This window comes from Dipteris shenzhenensis, chromosome 22 (genome assembly GCF_047967505.1).
Source record: "Dipteris shenzhenensis isolate YYH24624 ecotype China chromosome 22, Dip_SZ_1.0, whole genome shotgun sequence".
Taxonomy (NCBI): Eukaryota; Viridiplantae; Streptophyta; class Polypodiopsida; order Gleicheniales; family Dipteridaceae; genus Dipteris; species Dipteris shenzhenensis.
The window spans coordinates 25,024,261-25,042,823 of NC_141617.1; the positions used below are offsets into that span (position 1 = coordinate 25,024,261).

General features: G+C 45.4%; 1 protein-coding gene across 4 annotated transcripts in view; it reads right to left on the reverse strand.

The window, feature by feature from the left end:
* Positions 1–18,563, reverse strand: part of MET18 (ARM repeat superfamily protein) — a 202,884-nt gene that overhangs the window by 167,337 nt on the left and 16,984 nt on the right. For all 4 annotated transcript variants that reach the window (XM_087393875.1, XM_087393876.1, XM_087393874.1 and 1 more), the window contains exon 4: positions 13,640–13,737. In XM_087393875.1, coding sequence (XP_087250001.1) covers positions 13,640–13,737 — 98 coding nt within the window. The remainder of the gene's footprint in view (positions 1–13,639; positions 13,738–18,563) is intronic.

Below are 18,563 nucleotides of genomic sequence, written 5' to 3' on the forward strand. Positions count from 1 at the left end.
TAGTGGTTGAGTTAGTATGCCACCTAGGTTAGCTGAGTTTGGTTTGAGAGCCACATATAGGGTTCACCTATTCCTTTTGTACTAAGAGAGTTCTTTTGGCTTTCGCAGCTAAGAATAGCAAAACTGTTTTCAGCCTCCACCTTTGTGTATATTCCCCCATTGTGTATGTGAGAAAGCTGCAAGTGAGACTCCTTACCTCTCTCCAACTCTCTTCACATGGTATCAGAGCCAAGTTCGTGATAAGGAGCTCAAGAAAGCAAACCAAGTTCGCGGTGTCTTGGTAAGAGGATCAGTGTTGCTTTTCTTTTTCGAGTTTAGGAGCAAATCTCTGGAGGTAGCACAACCGGAAAGTGCAAGAGTGCACTGTCTTAGATTGGGACGCCCTTCACGGTGTGGCGAGAGGGCAGTATATGCTGCAGGCAGAAACAAAGCCCTTGGTGACATTATTTTTTTGATTCGAGGCCATTTTGGGGCCCGTTTTGGTAGTGGAAGTTTTCCGCATGCACTCAGAAAAGCGCCTGTGCGACCACTGTTCTGCAAGTCGATGAAAAGTTACCGCAAAAATTGCATCGTACGCCTGTGCGGCGCAGAGATATTGGGAGTGACAGAATTATTCTTATTGCCTGTTGATGCAAAATCGTCACTAGGAAGTGACTGTGTGGTCAAATACCACTTTCGTCAGTTTTGCAGATTTGCCCTTGTGAGGCAGAAGTTGTGTTTTTTGCAGTGACAGAATATTTTTGCAATGTTTTGTAATGGCGTATGATGCTCTTTCACAGATAGTCACTCAAAAGCTTGACAAGAACAACTTCCAAGCATGGAAGTTTAGAATGACGAATTTCCTTAAGGGAAAAGGCTATTGGGAGTTCATTACTGGAGCTGAACAAGAACCAGTTATTCCTAATGTTCCCAATCAACAGGAGTTACAGGCATTTAAAGGCTAGCATGAGAGAGCTACAAAAGTTCTGTACTGGCTGTCTATCAGTATTTCAGATTCTATGATTGTGCTATATTCAAGATGCAAGCATGCCAAAGGAGGCATGGGATACTTTGACAAAGATGTATAGCACAAATACGCAAGCCAAGAAAATGCAGCTCAAGCAGGAGTTGCATAATGTGCAGAGAGAAAATATGAGCATCAATGACTACCACATGAAGGTGAAGAAGATTGCAGATGCACTTGCTTCCATTGGGTAGTGGAAGATGATGATTTAGTTTCTGTGACCTTGAATGGTCTAGGAAAGGATTATGCACAATTCCGGACATCCATTGCCGTCCGTGAAAAATTTCCTGATTTTGAGGAGTTGATTGCTCTTCTAATTTCTGAAGAGCAGAGAAATGGTGGTGCATCTTCTTCAGGAGGAAGGTAGAGCAGACCGATCTGGAGGCCGTGGCAGAAATCAGAATATGCAGCAAATTCAAGAAAACCAGTCCTATGGAGGAGGACGTGGTAACTTTAGAGGCAAGGGGAGCCAAAGAGGTCGTGGTGGATAGCAGAGAGGCCAAAATGCAAACAGCAATGTTGAATGCTACTACTGTGGTAAAATGGGTCATATGGCTAAAGACTGCTATAAAAAGCAGAATGACATCATGAATGAAAAATTGCAGCAAGGCAATTATGCATCCTCTAGTAGACAGGGTGATGACAGAAATGAGCATTTGTTTATGGTGCAGCACATGACCAATTCTGTGATAAGTGCAAAAGAAAGCAATGATGTGTGGTATGTTGACTCAGGTGCGTCAAACCACATGACAAGTCATGCAGAATGAATGCAGGATGCAAGGAAAATGGAAAGACCAGGTAGCACATGTTTTGTACTTGATTTTGCTTGAGCTATTGAGCTCTTTATTTCAGCATAGTACTCAGCAAGGGCCTTAGCGCGCCCTTTGCTCCAACCCTTTGAGGATTGTATCAGTTCTTCCTTTTGATGTACTTTGCACTTTGTCCCATATGCCCGCGAGGCCTCCCACGGACGTTAATCTCTCTATATATATATATTTTGTACTAGCTTTTGCATTCTTAGCACAAAGCACTCAGCAAGGGCCTTAGTTAGCCCTTTGCTTCAGCCCATAGTGGCTTGTATGGGTTACATATATCTTGTATCTTGTCTCATAGACCCACGAGGTCTCCTAAAGACATTAATACCTCTCTCTCTCTCTCTCTCTCTCTCTCTCTCTCTCAGGGTACGAAGACTGTACTTCCAGACGTCGTAGACTACCATAGCTAGGTCTATCCTCAGATATGGCCCTAGCAGCTACGGGTAATCAGAGATGCTGGTATGCACACACAGACAGGTGGTTCGAGAGATTGGGGCTCTATATGGATAGACTTTCTCCATTCCACTATAGCATGACCTGCTATTTCTCCCACTCGGGTATCACAAGGTTAACCAGGTCATACGTGAGGAGCTCCTTCAGCTACATACATTCCAGACCTGGTTGGAACCAAGTGAGCTCCCAATGAAGCTAACTTCTACAGAGATCATTGCCTACGCATCTCGAAAGATGGTTTTTTTAATCCTCCAGGGTATACTGTTAGAATTATTATTATAATTCAGCAGTGACCAATGTAATGTAATAAGTAGGTTAGGGGCACTTTTCCCTCCTTTAGAGGTTTTTCCACCTAACCACAGTTAGTTCACTAACTACGGTTAGTGAAGGATAAGGTTTTGTCACTTAGACAAAACCCATCCCACTACTTGTATTAGTCACTTCTTCTATTGCAAGCACTACGTTCAGCTCTCTTGCTTCCTGCTCTCTCACTCTCTTGGTTTCTAACATTTGGTATCAGAGTGAGATCCTGCTCCTAGCTTCCTAGCCCCCACAAGCTTCAGCTCAAGCGTGAGAAGCTACCTACCTGCGAATCATTCTGTACAGCCACAGTTGGCTGTTCCATACAGCTCGTTGGCTGTTCCGTACACAACTTCCGTACCAGCGCCACTCTGCTCTCAGCTCCCGTCCATACAACAGCCCACGCTTCAGTTCTTCAGGTGCCGTACACCCTGCGCCGTACGCCTACTCCCTGCTCCACTGATTCTGTACATCTGCCGTACTGTTTGCCACTGTACCGTACTGTTTGCCGCCGCCGTACGTACTTGCAACGTCATCAATCGCCGTACTGATTCTGTACATCGAGCGCCCTCCGTACAGTCACCGTACATCGAGTGCCTTCCGTAGAGTCGCCGTACTGCACCGTACCACAGGTCCGTACCAACTGTCGTACATTTGTACAACTGCTCCACACGTGCAAACTCTATTCATGTTGCATCAGCACCGTACAGCCCGTACAGTTCGTACATCTGCCGTACAGCTGACGTCAGTTGTCCGTACAGCTGTACAGTCTGTACTGTACGGACTGTTGCTGTTCTTGAGGTCAGGGCGCCTTTACAGGGTACTCTACAAAGGTGGTTGTTTGCAGAGCTTTCATTGCAGGTGAACATTGGAAGGAGTTTTTTATCAGGCATTGGTGCAGAGAGCCATTGTTTGGCCTGCATTTTGGGAGCAAATTTGGGGCTTTTGCATTTGTTGCAGAGAATTGCAGAAATTTGGGGCTTTTAGTTCATCTGCGCCTTTTGCATTTTGGGAGTAAATTTGGGGCTTTTGCATTTGTTGCAGAGAATTGCAGAAATTGGAACTTTTGCATTTGGGTTGCAATTTTGCAGGTAAAAGAGCAGTTTGGAAGTTTGCAGACAGTTTTGGACTCAGTACGAGTCAAATTGCAGACTTTTACCACCTTTTGCAGATTCTATTTGCAGGTTTTTGGGCATTGAGTCAAATTGCAGACTTTTGCCACCTTTTGCAGATTCTATTTGCAGATTTTTGAGCATTGTGGTGCATTTTGAGCCTTTGACAGGCTGTGACAGTATTTGTCACTGTGGGCATATTTTTAGTTGCAGATTCTACTTGTGCATCTTACATCCCAAAAAGGGATTTTACTTGTTCAGTTTACTGTATTTCTGAGTTTATCTGGCAAAAATGGCACAGAACAACTCAAATGAGGTGTTCGGGGTTCTCACACAGGAGGATAAGTTGGATGGCACCAAGTACTTCTTGTGGAGTTTCATGGTTCGAAACACCTTAGTTGGCAGAAATCTGTCAATGGAGATGAAGAAAGACCAGATACAATGCCTATACCTGTCACTCCTACAGCTGGAGGCAGGGGTAGAGGTACAAATACAGCACATGTAATTGGAGCAGCCGCTCCAGGAGCTCCCACAGCAGAGCAAAAAAGATGGGACTCTAGAGATGCACAAGCTCTTTCAGTAATTTCTCTTTCTATCAAGAGGTTCATTATACCTCATATTCGGTCATGCAAGACATCTATGGCAGCTTGGGTAATACTGGAGAGTATGTTTGCAGCAAGAAACGATGCCAGAGTTTCCTTTCTGAAGCGAGAACTTTCCCATACACATATGGAGGAGGGAGATTCCATGAATTATCACCTCACGAAGCTTCAGGATCTCAGGGAACAATTGCTGAACATTGATGAAGTCACTCCGGATTCAAAGATGATCTCCACCACTCTGAACTCTCTTCCTGAGTCCTATCTTGGTTTCCACACCTCGCTGAATTTGTCATTGAGGGGGGGCAGCAATCCTCTCTCCTTTCACGAGTTGGTAGGACTTCTATTGCAGGAGGAACAAACACGCAAGAATATGGCAACCTGGGCTAGCGAGCATGCTATGCTCTCTAAGTTCAAGCCCAAGGCTAAAGGGCAGCATAAGCCACATGCCCATCAGCCCACACATCAGCATAAAGCTGATTCTGGACAGCCTTCTTATAAGGCACAGGGTGATACAAACAAGCAAAAAAAGAAGGGCATCTGTCATTACTGCAAAAAGCCAGGTCATTATATTGGAGAGTGCAAGAAGCGCATAGCCAAAGAAAAGAAAAGGAATTCCGGTATGGCTATATCAGATGCATCAGGTCCACATTGCCATGATGGAGGAGATGTTGCAGCCAACTTGGTTGAAGAGCACTATGCCTTTTTGGCTTGCACTTCAGATTTTTTAGTGGGTAGTTCAGATACTACAGCCACTAATGATGATGACCCATATGCTTTTTTGACTTGCAGTTACAATCCTTCAAAGAATGAATGCTCTTTCAGTGTTGATGAGACACTACATACTTGGTATTTTGATAGTCGTGCTTCAAAGCACATCACTTCCAAGAAAAATCTGTTTGTAACTTTGCATTCTTCACCCACCAAGAAGAAGGTAACTTGTGCAAATAATTCTTCTCATTCAGTGTGTGGAGTGGGAAACATTATTCTCACATCCACTGATGGCACAGATTTCAGAATATCAGATGTACTCTATGTGCCAGATATAAAGAAGAATTTGCTTTCAGTGTCCTCACTCACTAAAGGAGGATTTTAAGTTGTTTTTTATGATGACAAGTGTGCAGTCAGAGACAAAGAAAATGAATATGCTTTGAGGTTGTTTGGCACTTTCTATCGGGGTCTTTTTCAGCTTGATTTATATGAAAAAAGATTGCATTATCAGTTAGCACTCCCACTGCTGCGATGCACAATGCGGAGTTATGGCATGCCAGGTATGGGCACATGAGCTATGGCAGCTTAATGACACTTCAGAGGCATGATATGGTTGATGCATTACCTCCTTTGGAGTCGCCTCCTCCTCATGCATGTGAAGGTTGCATTCTTGGCAAAATGCATAGGCTTCCCTTCAAGAAGGATGGTGCAGTGAAAGCTACAAGAAAATTGCAGCTTATTCACAGTGATGGCTGCGGTCCCATGAGGACACCTGCTTTTGGGGGTTATCTCTATTTTATTACATTCATAGATGACTTTACCAACTACACTTGGGTCTATGGTCTCAAGGCAAAATCAGAAGTGTTTATGCATTTCAAACACTTTGTGGCTATGGTTGAAAATGAGACAGGACTCAAAGTGCAGACACTTCGCACAGATCGAGGAGGGGAGTACATGTCTCATGAATTTGAGACATTTCTGAAAGAAAAAGGCATTATGCATCAGCTTACAGTGAGGCTTACACCTCAACAGAATGGCAAAGCTGAGCGGAAGAATCGCACCACCATGGAAATGGATAGATGCATGCTCACAAGTAAGAAGTTGCCTCACAGGTTTTGGCTGGAAGGTCTCATGTGTGCCAACTATATTTTAAATCGAGCTCCTACAAAGGCTTTGAAGACAATCACTCCCTATGAGGCATGGCATGGGAGAAAGCCTTCAGTGCACCACTTCAGAGTTTTTGGTTGTGTTGCATATGCCCACGTGCTTGTGGAGTTCAAACACAAGTTGTCAGATAAGGCACTAAAATGCATTTTTGTGGGATATAGTTCACAAAGCAAAGGCTATCGTCTCTACAATCCTGCTACACGCAAGATTTTTGTCAGTAGAGATGTCATATTCTCTGAAAATTCTGCACATACAAATGCTGAATTTCAGATTCCGGCCTCTTCAGATGATGTGTTTGAGGGGATGCTTCCTATAGCATTTGGTTCCCCCGCTGAAAATCAGAATTTACAGCAACTCCACCAGCTCCACAAGTACAGATTCAGCCCCCAGCTGAATTGGTACAACCTCAGGGTGTGGATGAAGTTATCAGGCAAGAAATTCAAGAGATACACGCAGCCAAAACAGTCCCGCATTGGCTGCTTCAGACTCTCAGGGAGAGTAGGCTTGAAGCTCCATTGCCTGGCAAAACTCGTAGTGCAGTAAGGCACATGGAGGGAACTCATTCAGTTGAATCAGCTTATGTAGGTACTCTTCTTGATGAGGAGGAGCCTGAGACATTTGAAGAAGCAAAAGATAATGTGCATTGGATGAATGCCATGCACGATGAGTTGCAGTCCATTAATAAAAATCAGACTTGGGATGTTGTGGATTTGCCACCAGGTAAAAATGCCATAGGTACACGGTGGGTTTTCAAAGTCAAAAGAAAGCCAGATGGGTCGGTTGATCGGCACAAGGCAAGGCTGGTTGCAAAAGGATATGCTAAGAAAAAGGGCATAGATTATGAGGAGACTTTTGCTCCTACATCCAGGATGACAACCATCAGGTCAGTTGTAGCCATGGCTGCAAATTTTGAATGGAATGTTCATCAGTTGGACATTAAAACAGCTTTCCTTAATGGAGACTTGTTGGAAGAGGTTTATGTCAAACAACCTCCGGGCTTTCAAATTTCAGAAAATGCACTTCAGGTATGCAAGCTGCATAAAGCTTTGTATGGGCTGAAACAAGCCCCACGTGCATGGTATGCCAGAATTGATGCCTTTCTGACCAGCAAGGAGCTGCACAATAGTCCAACTGAGAGCACCCTCTACATCAAGAAGGATGGGGGGGATATTCTGGTCATCATTCTTTATGTAGATGACATGCTGCTCACCGGATCAAATGAGGAAGTAATTGCAGATTTCAAGGCCCAATTGAAAGCTACATTTGATATGTCAGACTTGGGCTTGTTACATTTCTTTTTGGGGATCCAGTTTATTCAAGAGAAACGTGGCATTGTTATGTCTCAGTCCAAGTATGTTCAAAAGCTCTTGGACAAATTCAACATGCATGATTGCAAGCCTATGTCCACTCCCATGGAGCCGGGGCTGAAGCTTACAATGCATGATGCGGGTGAATCAATTGATGTCACACTCTATAGTCAGGCTGTTGGATGCTGATTTATCTCTGCAATACACGACCTGATATTCAGTTTTCAGTTTCTCAGGTGAGCAGGTATATGCACAGCCCAAAGATTATGCATTGGCAGGCTGTAAAACGCATCTTCCGTTACTTGCAAGGTACAAAGTCTTTTGGCTTGATGTTTCCCAGGGGGGGTGACTTGCAGATGCATGCTTACAGTGACTCAGATTGGGCTGGAGACTATGATACTAGGCAGTCCACCAGTGGGAGTTGTTTCTTTCTAGGACATGCTTGCATTTCTTGGTTGAGCAAGAAACAATCTACAGTGGCTACCTCCTCAAGTGAAGCTGAGTACAGGGCAGCTTTCATAGCAACAGTTGAATGTGTTTGCCTGCGTCGTTTATTTGCTGATCTTCATCTTTCATTGGAGGGTCCTTCTCCGATTCTCACTGATAGTCAGAGTGCTATAGCAGTGGCAAAGAATCCTGTGTTTCATGCTCGCACGAAGCACATTGAGCTTCACTATCACTATGTCAGAGAGAAGTTGCATGCAGGAGAGATCAGTATGATCTATGTGTCAACACATGACAATATTGCAGACATCTTCACCAAAGCACTTCCACGTGAAAAGTTTGAGGCATTTCGTAATGCCCTGAACTTATCTCCTTTTGGTGATTGATCATTTCCTTGTACATGACATTGGCACTGCAGGGGGTGTTAGAATAATTATTATAATTCAGCAGTGACCAATGTAATGTAATAAGTAGGTTAGGGGCACTTTTTCCTCATTTAGAGGTTTTTCCCCCTAACCACAGTTAGTTCACTAACTACGGTTAGTGAAGGATAAGGTTTTGTCACTTAGACAAAACCCATCCCACTACTTGTATTAGTCACTTCTTCTATTGCAAGCACTACGTTCAGCTCTCTTGCTTCCTGCTCTCTCACTCTCTTGGTTTCTAACATATACTCAGATTCATCTACCCCATTCATTAAGGATCGCTATTGGGCAGTTCCGGGTCTCTTCACATCGACTCCGCATCGAGAGTGGTCAAGCTGTGAGGGAGTACTGAGGGAGAGGCGCATATGCACGTTCTATGATCTAAAGGAGATCGATTCGGAGGAGCAATTCATTTTCAGATGCCCAGTATACTATGAGATTCGAGGCAGCTACTTCTATCTCTTTAGAGATCGTTCCGGGCTGCTATCCCGCTTTCTATCTTTTCTAGACCAAAGATGTTTGGCCGCATGCATTCATGAGACAATCAGACACCAAGAGAGCCTACTTAGATCATAGAGATAGGGACAGGGCACACTGGCAGACTCCTCTCAGAGTACGATCACTGAGTTTTTTCAGCCGGACCACACAAGCTCTTGCCTCGCCTGGTTCCGACACGAACGTGATCCAAAGCCAGTGACACGACATATCCAACAGAGGAAGAATGCAGAGATTACTCTTGGAGACATTCCTTCCATATTAAGGTTGGAGCACGACCAATAGGGGTCACCATAGCCCTTGTAAGATGAAGAGCCACAGCTAGGAGATCGTGCATGGCCATGCCCCTGGCCAGTCAATAACAGTCTATGTTTGGCTTCATGTTACCACTCCCCCACCGTCCTTGAGAGTGGGTGGGGAGCTGTAGCTGTGATACTGGACCAGATTTTTTTTTTTTTTGAACTTTGATGATATGTAGTGGTTGTAATGATGGAGATGGCCATATTGATCTTGATACAATGTTATCATTGATGTTATTCCGACTATGTAGCATTTAGCATTTAGTATGGGTGTTGACTCGCTTAGTAGCTCCACCCTTTCAAATTGCTTTGTATCGGGTTTCTCACAGTCTCATAGACTCATTGGCCTTCCAAAGACTCTGATTAACTTTCTTTCTTTCTTTCTTTCTTTCTCCGCCTTGCAGCCCCTTGCTGCTGCAGCTCCACCCCTCTGCCTCTAACTGCCCTGCAGCCCGCACTCTCTCAACTGCAGACCCCCCTCGCCTTGCCGTTACGCAGCACCCCCGCCACTGGACCTGCTTGCTGCCCTGGACGCTCCTGCTGCCTGCTACCCCAGCCGGCTTCTCTGCCCTAGCTGCCTCCGGGAACATGGAGAGCAGCTCGGCCTCTGTGCCCTTTCCTCTTCTCTCGAATTGGGTCGATTACTCCTACCGTCCTTGCACCATTCCTTATCGCTTTCCATCTGACCCTCCTCACCAAGCAACCTCCACGGAGCTTCTTTGGATCGAGCTCTTTCGAAAGTCCATTCCAAACTTACTGTTTTTCAGAGTCTCATAGACCCATCGGTCTTCCGAAGACTTTACTAAACTCTCTCTCTCTCTCTCTCTCTCTCTCTCTCTCTCTCTCCATTTCCCTTTTGGTAGCTCTGTGCTCCTGCTCATTGATCCTCCCGCTGGCGCTGCCCCTCCACCCTGCTCCGCTCCAGCTCCGCCCAGCCCTCCGCGCAGCCTGCTCCCCCGCGCTCGCACTTCCAGGATCCATGGACCAAGGGGTTGCTTTTTGACTCCTTGGTCTGCCCAGCGGGGATGTATGGGAGCCCTTGTTGGGGGCCAGACTTGTCGGATACAGAGTAGGCTCATGTGGGGAGCAGCTATAGGTTCTCATGCTATCGCAGATGATTCGCAATAAGCCGCCAGTTCCTCACTAGATCATTCAGGCTGAGTTTGGGTCATCCTCATTACAGCTAGATGCTGCATTTCAGGTCATCACGTATCTGCAGCGAGTCAGGGAGTACAGGGATTACACTTCTGGGCGTAGCAGACTACCTTGGCTACCTCTATGGCACTTTTAGCAAGAGGGGCCAGAGATGCAAGTACGCACGCACTGAGAGATGGTTTGAGCAACTAGGGCTCCACATGGATAGACTCTCTCCCATCCAGTACAGTATGGATGCTCCGTTTTCCATGAGGGTCTCTTGCAGCTACAAATATTCCGGACCTGGGACCGAGCAAGCTCCCAGTGAAGCTCAGCTTCTACAGAGATCACCGCTTGCACATCACAAAGGAGTATTTTATCGACCCATCACGATATATGCAGATCCACCTACCCCTCATTAAGGATCTCTATTGGGCAGTTCCGGGTCTCTTAATGGCAAAGCTGAGCAGAAGAATCGCACTGCCATGGAGATGGATAGATGCATGCTTACAAGTAAGAAGTTGCCTTACACGTTTTGGCTTGAAGGCCTCATGTGTGCCAACTATATTCTGAATCGGGCTCCTACAAAGGCTTTGAAGACAATCACTCCCTATGAGGCATGGCATGGGAGAAAGCCTTCAGTGGACCATTTCAAACTTTTTGGTTGTGTTGCATATGCCCACCTGTGTGGAGTTTATACACAAGTTGTCAGATAAGGCACTCAAATGCATTTTCGTGGGATATAGTTCACAAAGCAAAGGCTATCGTCTCTACAATCCTGCTACATGCAAGATTTTTGTTAGTAGAGATGTTATATTTTCTGAAAATTCAGCAAATACACATGCTGAATTTCAGATTCCAGCTTCTTCAGATGATGTGTTTGAGGGGATGCTTCCTATAGCATTTGGTTCCCCCGTTGAAACTCAGAATTTACAGCAACCTCCTCCAGATCCACATACCCCAATTCAGCCACCGGCTGATTTTGTACCACCTCAGGGTGTGGATGAAGTTGTCAGGCAAGAGATTCAAGAGATACACGCAGCCAAAACAGTCCTGAATTGGTTGCTTCAGACTCTCAGGGAGAGTAGGCTTGAGGCCCCATTGCCTGGCACGACTCGTAGTGCAGTAGGGCACGCAGGGGATTCTTTCAATTAAGACAGCTTATGCAGGGACTCTTCTTGATGAAAAGGAGCTTGACTCTTTTGAAGAAGCAAAGGATAATGTGCATTGGATGCATGCCATGCACAATGAGTTGCAGTCCATAGAGCAAAATCAGACTTGGGATGTTGTAGATTTGCCACCAGGTAAGCATGCCATTGGTACCAAGTGGGTTTTCAAGGTAAAAAGGAAACCAGATGGGTCTATTGACAGGTACAAGGCATGGCTAGTTCCAATTATTGCAATGGCTACAAATTTTGTGTCGAATGTCCATCAGTTGGACATAAAAACAGCTTTCCTTAATGGGGACTTGCAAGAAGAGGTTTATGTCAAGCAACCTCCTGGATTTGAACTTTCTGGCGATGCACTTCAAGTATGCAAGCTTAACAAAGCTTTATATGGGCTGAAACAAGCCCCACGTGCATGGTATGCCAAGATAGATGCATTCTTGGCAAGTAAGGGATTACACAATAGTCCTACGGAAAGCACCCTCTACATCAAGAAGGATGGGGGGGATATTTTGGTCATCATTCTTTATGTAGATGACATGCTACTCACTTGGTCAAATGAGGATATAATTGCAGATATCAAAGCTGAGTTGAAAGCTGAATTTGACATGACAGATTTGGGCATGTTAAATTTTTATTTGGGGATCCAGTTTATACAAGACAAGCGTGGCATCGTTATGTCTCAATCCAAGTATGTGCAGAAACTCTTGGATAGGTTCAACATGCATGATTGTAATCCTATTGCCACTCCCATGGAGCCAGGGCTGAAGCTTACTATGTATGATGCAGGTGAATCAGTGGACGTCACACTTTACAGCCAGGCTGTTGGATGCCGCATATACTTGTGCAATACCAAGCCCGATATTCAGTATGCAGTATCTCAGGTGAGCAGATATATGCACAGCCCAAAGACAATACATTGGCAAGCTGTAAAATGCATCTTTAGATATTTGCAAGGCACAAAGTCTTTTGGCTTGATGTTTCCCAAGGGGAGTGACTTGCAGATGCATGCTTACAGTGATTCAGATTGGGCTGGAGACTATGATACCAGGCAGTCCACTAGTGGTAAATTGTTTCTTTTTGGGCAACACTTGCGTTTCTTGGCTGAGCAAGAAGCAATCTACAGTGGCTACTTTCTCATGTGAAGCTGAGTATAGGGCAGCTTTCACAACGACAATTGAGTGTGTTTGGCTGCGACGTTTGTTCGTTGATCTTCGTCTCATATTGGAGGGTCCTTATCCTATTCTCACTGATAGTCGCTATTGAAGTGGCAAAGAATCCTGTGTTTCATGCTCGCACGAAGCACATTGAGGTTCATTATCATTATGTCAGAGAGAAGTTGCATGCAGGGGAGATCAGTATGATCTATGTGTCAACACATGACAATGTTGCAAACATCTTCACAAAAGCACTTCCACGTGAGAAGTTTGAGGCATTTCGCAGTGCCCTAAACTTATCTTCTTTTGGTGATTGATCATTACCTTGTACACCACATTGGCACTGCAGGGGGGTGTTAGAATTATTAATATATTCTAGGCAGTGACCACTGTAATGTAATAAGTGAGTTAGGGGCACTTTTACCTCTTAGAGGTTTTTCCCCTGAACCACGGTCTAATCTCTAACTACGCTTAGTGATTAGATAGGGTTTTGTCACTTAGACAAAACCCCTTATCTCTTTCTTGTACACACACTTCATTCACTTCAGTTCAGTTGACATTCGGGAGTGAACTACATTCAGCTCACTCTCTCTTTGCACACTCTTGCTTCCATTCTGTTTTCTCACAGAATGCATTGTTTTTCCCCTTTACCCCTTTGACCAATTCTATCATTCTGACCAAGTGTGCCACTGTGGAGTGTTTTCATCTCAAACCAAACCTGAGAAGGGGATCTAGCACCGCCCATCTGTTGATTTCCTGCTCCAAAATTGTGCCATACAGCTTGGCCATCAAGGTACTCACCATGATTCTCCTGTAGTTCTTTGCATATTACTGTTTCTTACTTTCAATATGGGGTATGTGGCCAGGACAACCATTGAATTTTAGCAACACCATTGCTTCAATTGCATAACATTTACGAGCTTCATCCAAATACGATATATTAACCACACATCTGCACATGTCTTCAAAGAAGATGCACACAAATTATTCTGTGTTATTTCTTGTACTACCAGATGAAGCCCAACATGACTGATGAGGAAAAAAAAACTCACAAGGCGTGATGAAAAGAACTCTGAGAAACTGTGAATGGTTGTATCCTCCAAAGGTTGTACTGCCAATTGTGTCCAAAGCTCTCCTAAGAGCAGCATGCCTACATGGAATCATCAAGTTGAGAGGCAGATAAAAGCACGGAAGAGCATGTAATTGGCATTCTTGAAAAGAAGACATCACTCAAACATTTTAATAATTAATGACCAAAAAAAATTCGTTGCACACAACCCAAAGGAAAATAAATTGTTCTAATATGTGCGCATATATATGTGCGCATATAGTATATATCCAATAGATGATTGAGTCCAAAAGGCGCCAATGCACTGGTTCAAAAAGACCCCAAGATTTGCTATAACACTACCTATATTGTAACCCAACCAAATATTGTGATTTTGCCAACAGAAACATTGATGTTCCAGCAAAAAGGCAAATGTTGTGATTGAATTGATGATTGATCCATTAGGCAAGCCTACAAACATTTTATAAAAAAACCTACTTTCCACCCAACGAAACTTCTAGCTCTAAAATAGCACCTTTCACACAAAAGTATTCTCATAGCAGCTTGTATCATCCAATCTTTTCGTGCATGTGCCTTAAGAATGAATGATTAAACTCAATAGTATGCCTCTATGTGAAAAATCCTTCAAACTCTGCCCAAGCAAGCACAAATACTGGTCAAATATAATTCTTATATTGGCCAACATAATCCTTATATCTTTGAGATTCCATCAACCTGAAAGAAATGCATCCTATAGTAAAAGTGATATACAAAGCAAATCACATTACAGCATCCAATAATTATGTCGTTGCATGCCACTACAGCAAATGAAACGGATTTGCGACATTCTTAGAGATCACTGCCAGTAAATCTCGGAGGAGGGTTTACCAATTCTCAAGGCTATACTCAGATCCATCTCCAACATGCTCTGAGGATCTCAATTGGGCAGTTTTGAGTATCTTCTTAACGGTTGCATATTAAGACATGTATACTGTGAGACCATTTAAATGCAACTGGGCCCCCGTTTGGATAGCTACTGCCAACCATAGCATACCCTACTGTTACATCCACAGGATGAAACAAAGAGAGATCCTTCGCAATTGGCCATCCAATCTCCGAATGACAGGACCTATGTCTGTTTTCTGTGGTACAAATTCTGCCAGCCGACTGAGGACAGACAAGATGGACTTTACCGGCAGTGGCTCTAGATCAGGTGAGGGCTGGTGCCATTGAGGAAGGCAATCAGTAGTGGAACGATACTGGTACTCAGCATGATCAGTCTATCCGGGTCCCTTCTCTTTCTCCAAAAGGTAGCTCGTCGTCTGACCAGTGCTACCGTCACTCTAGTGGTACCGTCACTCTAGTGGTCTATCTCCCCAAGTCAAATAATAAATGTGAGATGCCTGCGGTCTGCATGTGAGGGTCCACAAGACGGTGAGTCTGTCTCAGTCTCTAGTCCGTCGTGTCCTAGCTTGAGTCACTAGAAAAGATGTTTGTGATCGTCCTCTGGCTGGGCTCTCCTTTGCGCGCGGAGCCGGCGTCTATGTCTTTGAGTTTCGAGGAGGAAATCGACGATTGCTGATCAAGATGGGCCAAGAAATCTGTGAGTTGGCCAAAACCGCTCGAGTAAATGGTGCTGTTCCACAGAGGTCACATTTATTGCACACACTTCAGTACTTATTTGTACACTTTAGTAGGATACTAGGCTTTATTGTGAGCTTGCCACGTGGCAGCTGTTGTACTAATCCCATGAGTAAATGTGTTGCTGGCCCACTTCCCAAAAGTATAAAAGGGGCTTCAGCAGTACTTCATTTCCATTGATATTAATACAAGTGCACACTTTCCATTGAGAGTTGTACCTCCTAAGCATCAGCTGCAAGCTGATACATGCAAGAAGGACACAATACATCTGGAAGTCAGCTCATAGGAAGGAGATGAGAAGAGACATCCCACGAGGCTCTGGGGGCAGTTCTCTTCGAATCACATATGAGACCGCTTATATCTGTGATCCAAAAGGAGGAGCATGCACGACACATGTGGACACGAGTTCAAACGCTTGACACATGGCCGATTTTTATTCCAGTATGGCACTTCCCCTCCGAGGTGACTTCAATACGCATTCGGGGAGCAGACAGATGGGTTTGCTTGACTATGGTTCAGATCACCTCAGCGTACCAGTGATAGATCAAGTAGAGCTTGGGATACTGAGGCACTTATTCGAGATGCACCACATACGACAAGGTATGGACGAGCCGGGACACTTATTCGAGATGGGAGCAATGCACAACCTGATCATAGTATTCATAGATGGCCATTATCCAGATTCCAGAGAGCTCACTTGTTTCCCGCATGGAGGAAGGATGAGTACAGTGGACAATTTGATGGGTTCCCAAGCCTTTGTGCTGCGTGTACATGACTTTACTATCCCCCACCCACTCGACGATGACCACTCCTATCTGGCATTCAGCATCTTCACTACCACATCAGCCACAAGACGGGACCCTCCTACCCCCACCCATGTCAGATACACTTTGACCATGCCCATGATGCGGTCTATATAAGCCACCTGTCCCATGAGCCACCGACCTCCCTTGGAGAGGTGCAGGCCTTGCCCATGACTAAAACACTCTTGTATCAGTGGTTCAGGATGCTGCTGTCAAATCCTTCCCATGACTCGATCCGTAGCATGCCCCAAAACCCATGGTTTGATCATAAGTGCCAATAGACGAGATCTAAACTCATATGTGAGCGGGCTTTGGGGTACCTTACAATGGCCATCTGGACGAGCGTGCAAGGATCCTCTCAAGCAGCTTCTGCTAGGAGGGCTATTTTCCTTACATCGCCTTACATGCCGTAAGAGGTGGGCTTTCATCTCGCATAGGATGGACAAGGTGATCTAATCCTTCTGAGGAGGGGACCCCACTATTGCTTGGGGGATTCTATCTGAGGGGAAGCCACCTATCTACATCGCGGATCCCAGTATTTGGCACACATACGTGACATGACTCTACAATGTCACACCACCTGATATGTCCTCCCTACCTAGGGCCACCACATCTATCTTGCTTACTGCACAGGATTGTACGAGCTGCACTGCGCCGGCTCCACAACCAGAGAGCCCGGGCTCATGAGGGGCTGTGGACTGAGCATTTTGCACATAGACAAGAGGTCTTGGCCCCGATCTTTGTGTAGATGTTCAACCATGTTGTATGCCATGGCTTCCCCCTCCTTGAAGTAGCAACACCATCGTGCCGAAACACAAAAACAAGGGATCCCATGGACACAGGGAACTATCGCACTTTCATGATTGGCCACACATGGGCCAAGACTTATGGATCCACCCTAGAGAAAGAAAGAAAGAAAGAAAGATACATTAACATCCACGGGAGGCCTCACAAGCCTATGGGACAAAGTACAAAGTACACCAAAAAGGAAAAACGCATACAAGCCTCAGTGGGCTAGCGCAAAAGGCGCACTAGGACCTTTGCTGAGTGCTAAACTGATCTACAGAGCTCAATAGCTCGAACAAAAATCAGATATAATCAGAAACTAGCTGAAGTAGGCTGCGAGCTAGGACTCAGAAACCAAAGCCTGACACCATGATGGCTCATATGTGAGCGGCAAAAATGTCTTGGATTTGCGTCTGTGTTAAGCTGTCTCAAGCTGTGATAGCGGGGGAGGGCTTGGCGTCCTCAATCTCTGAACCCGCTAGGCTATGTTCAGAGTAGCCCTTTGTCTCCGACGGTCTCCCCTGAGGAAAGTTGTGATAGGCCGGACCTCAATAGAGTGTGCTCTGGTCGTTCTCCGTGCCGTAGGTGGTCTCTACGTCCCTCTCTCATTGATCCAGGCAGACCGCATATCAACTAGCGCCTCCTCCTCCACCCCACTATGCCTTGGAGCTGACTCAAATGCATAACAGTCTCTGTGACGTGTCGTTGTGTCCTATCAGCCTCTATATCTTGTGGTCTGGTCACCTCCGGCTGCTCTCTAATCTTTCGTAGTAGAGTCTCCCTATGTCGATGCATCTCAAGTAGATAGAGGCCAATGCAGACCTGGTCATGGAAGTGGATCAGTCGTGAGAGTGGGCCGAAGACACTGGTAGAGGCAATGGTATCCTCCCCTAATCTCACAGTGAGCTGGGCAAGCACAAAATCCTCCTCAGTCTGAACCACTCCCGGGGACCATATCATAGTAAGTTGGGCAAGCACATAGAAAATGCTCCTCTGTCTGAACCACTCCCAATGTGCATAGCATACAAATCCACTGCTCTCTGGGTATGCATGTTGTTCTGCCCGTCTCAATCCTCAATAGATGGGATGAAACAGGCATCTTTCCAATGGCGATCCTCAGTGCATGCGAGACTCCTCTGTTCTTGAGATACTGGGATCTGATGATGATCCCTCCTTCGATACTCTCAGGAAGTGTTGCGATAGAACTGGGACTTGGTGGAGAGCTCATGATCCCCCCCCCCAAGTCCGAGATCTATGAAGCTGAAGGAGATCTAACCGTATGATACGGTTAATCTCATCTCGCGAGATCAACTCAGGGGGTGCAACCATGCTGTATTGAAAGGGAGGGAGCCTGTCCATCTGAATACCGTGCATGGCGAACTATGTGGATATATGTGCATACCATGTTTCTACTCCACTCTTTGCTAGTCGTCCGGATGACTCCAAGGCCAGCCTCGGTAGTCTCCATCGAGGTAAGTCCCAGACTCTATGGATGCCCTGACGTACGGCGCACATGTTTGGGAGCATGACCTATCAGAGAGGATGTTTCAAAGGGTGGAGAGAACCCAAGTCATGATGTTCTCGCACCTGATTCGAGGTAAACCCTACCCTGATGTACGGCGCACACTTTTGGGAGCCTGACCTATCAGAGAGGATCTGACAGAGGGTGGAGAGGACCCAAGTCATGATGTTCTTGCA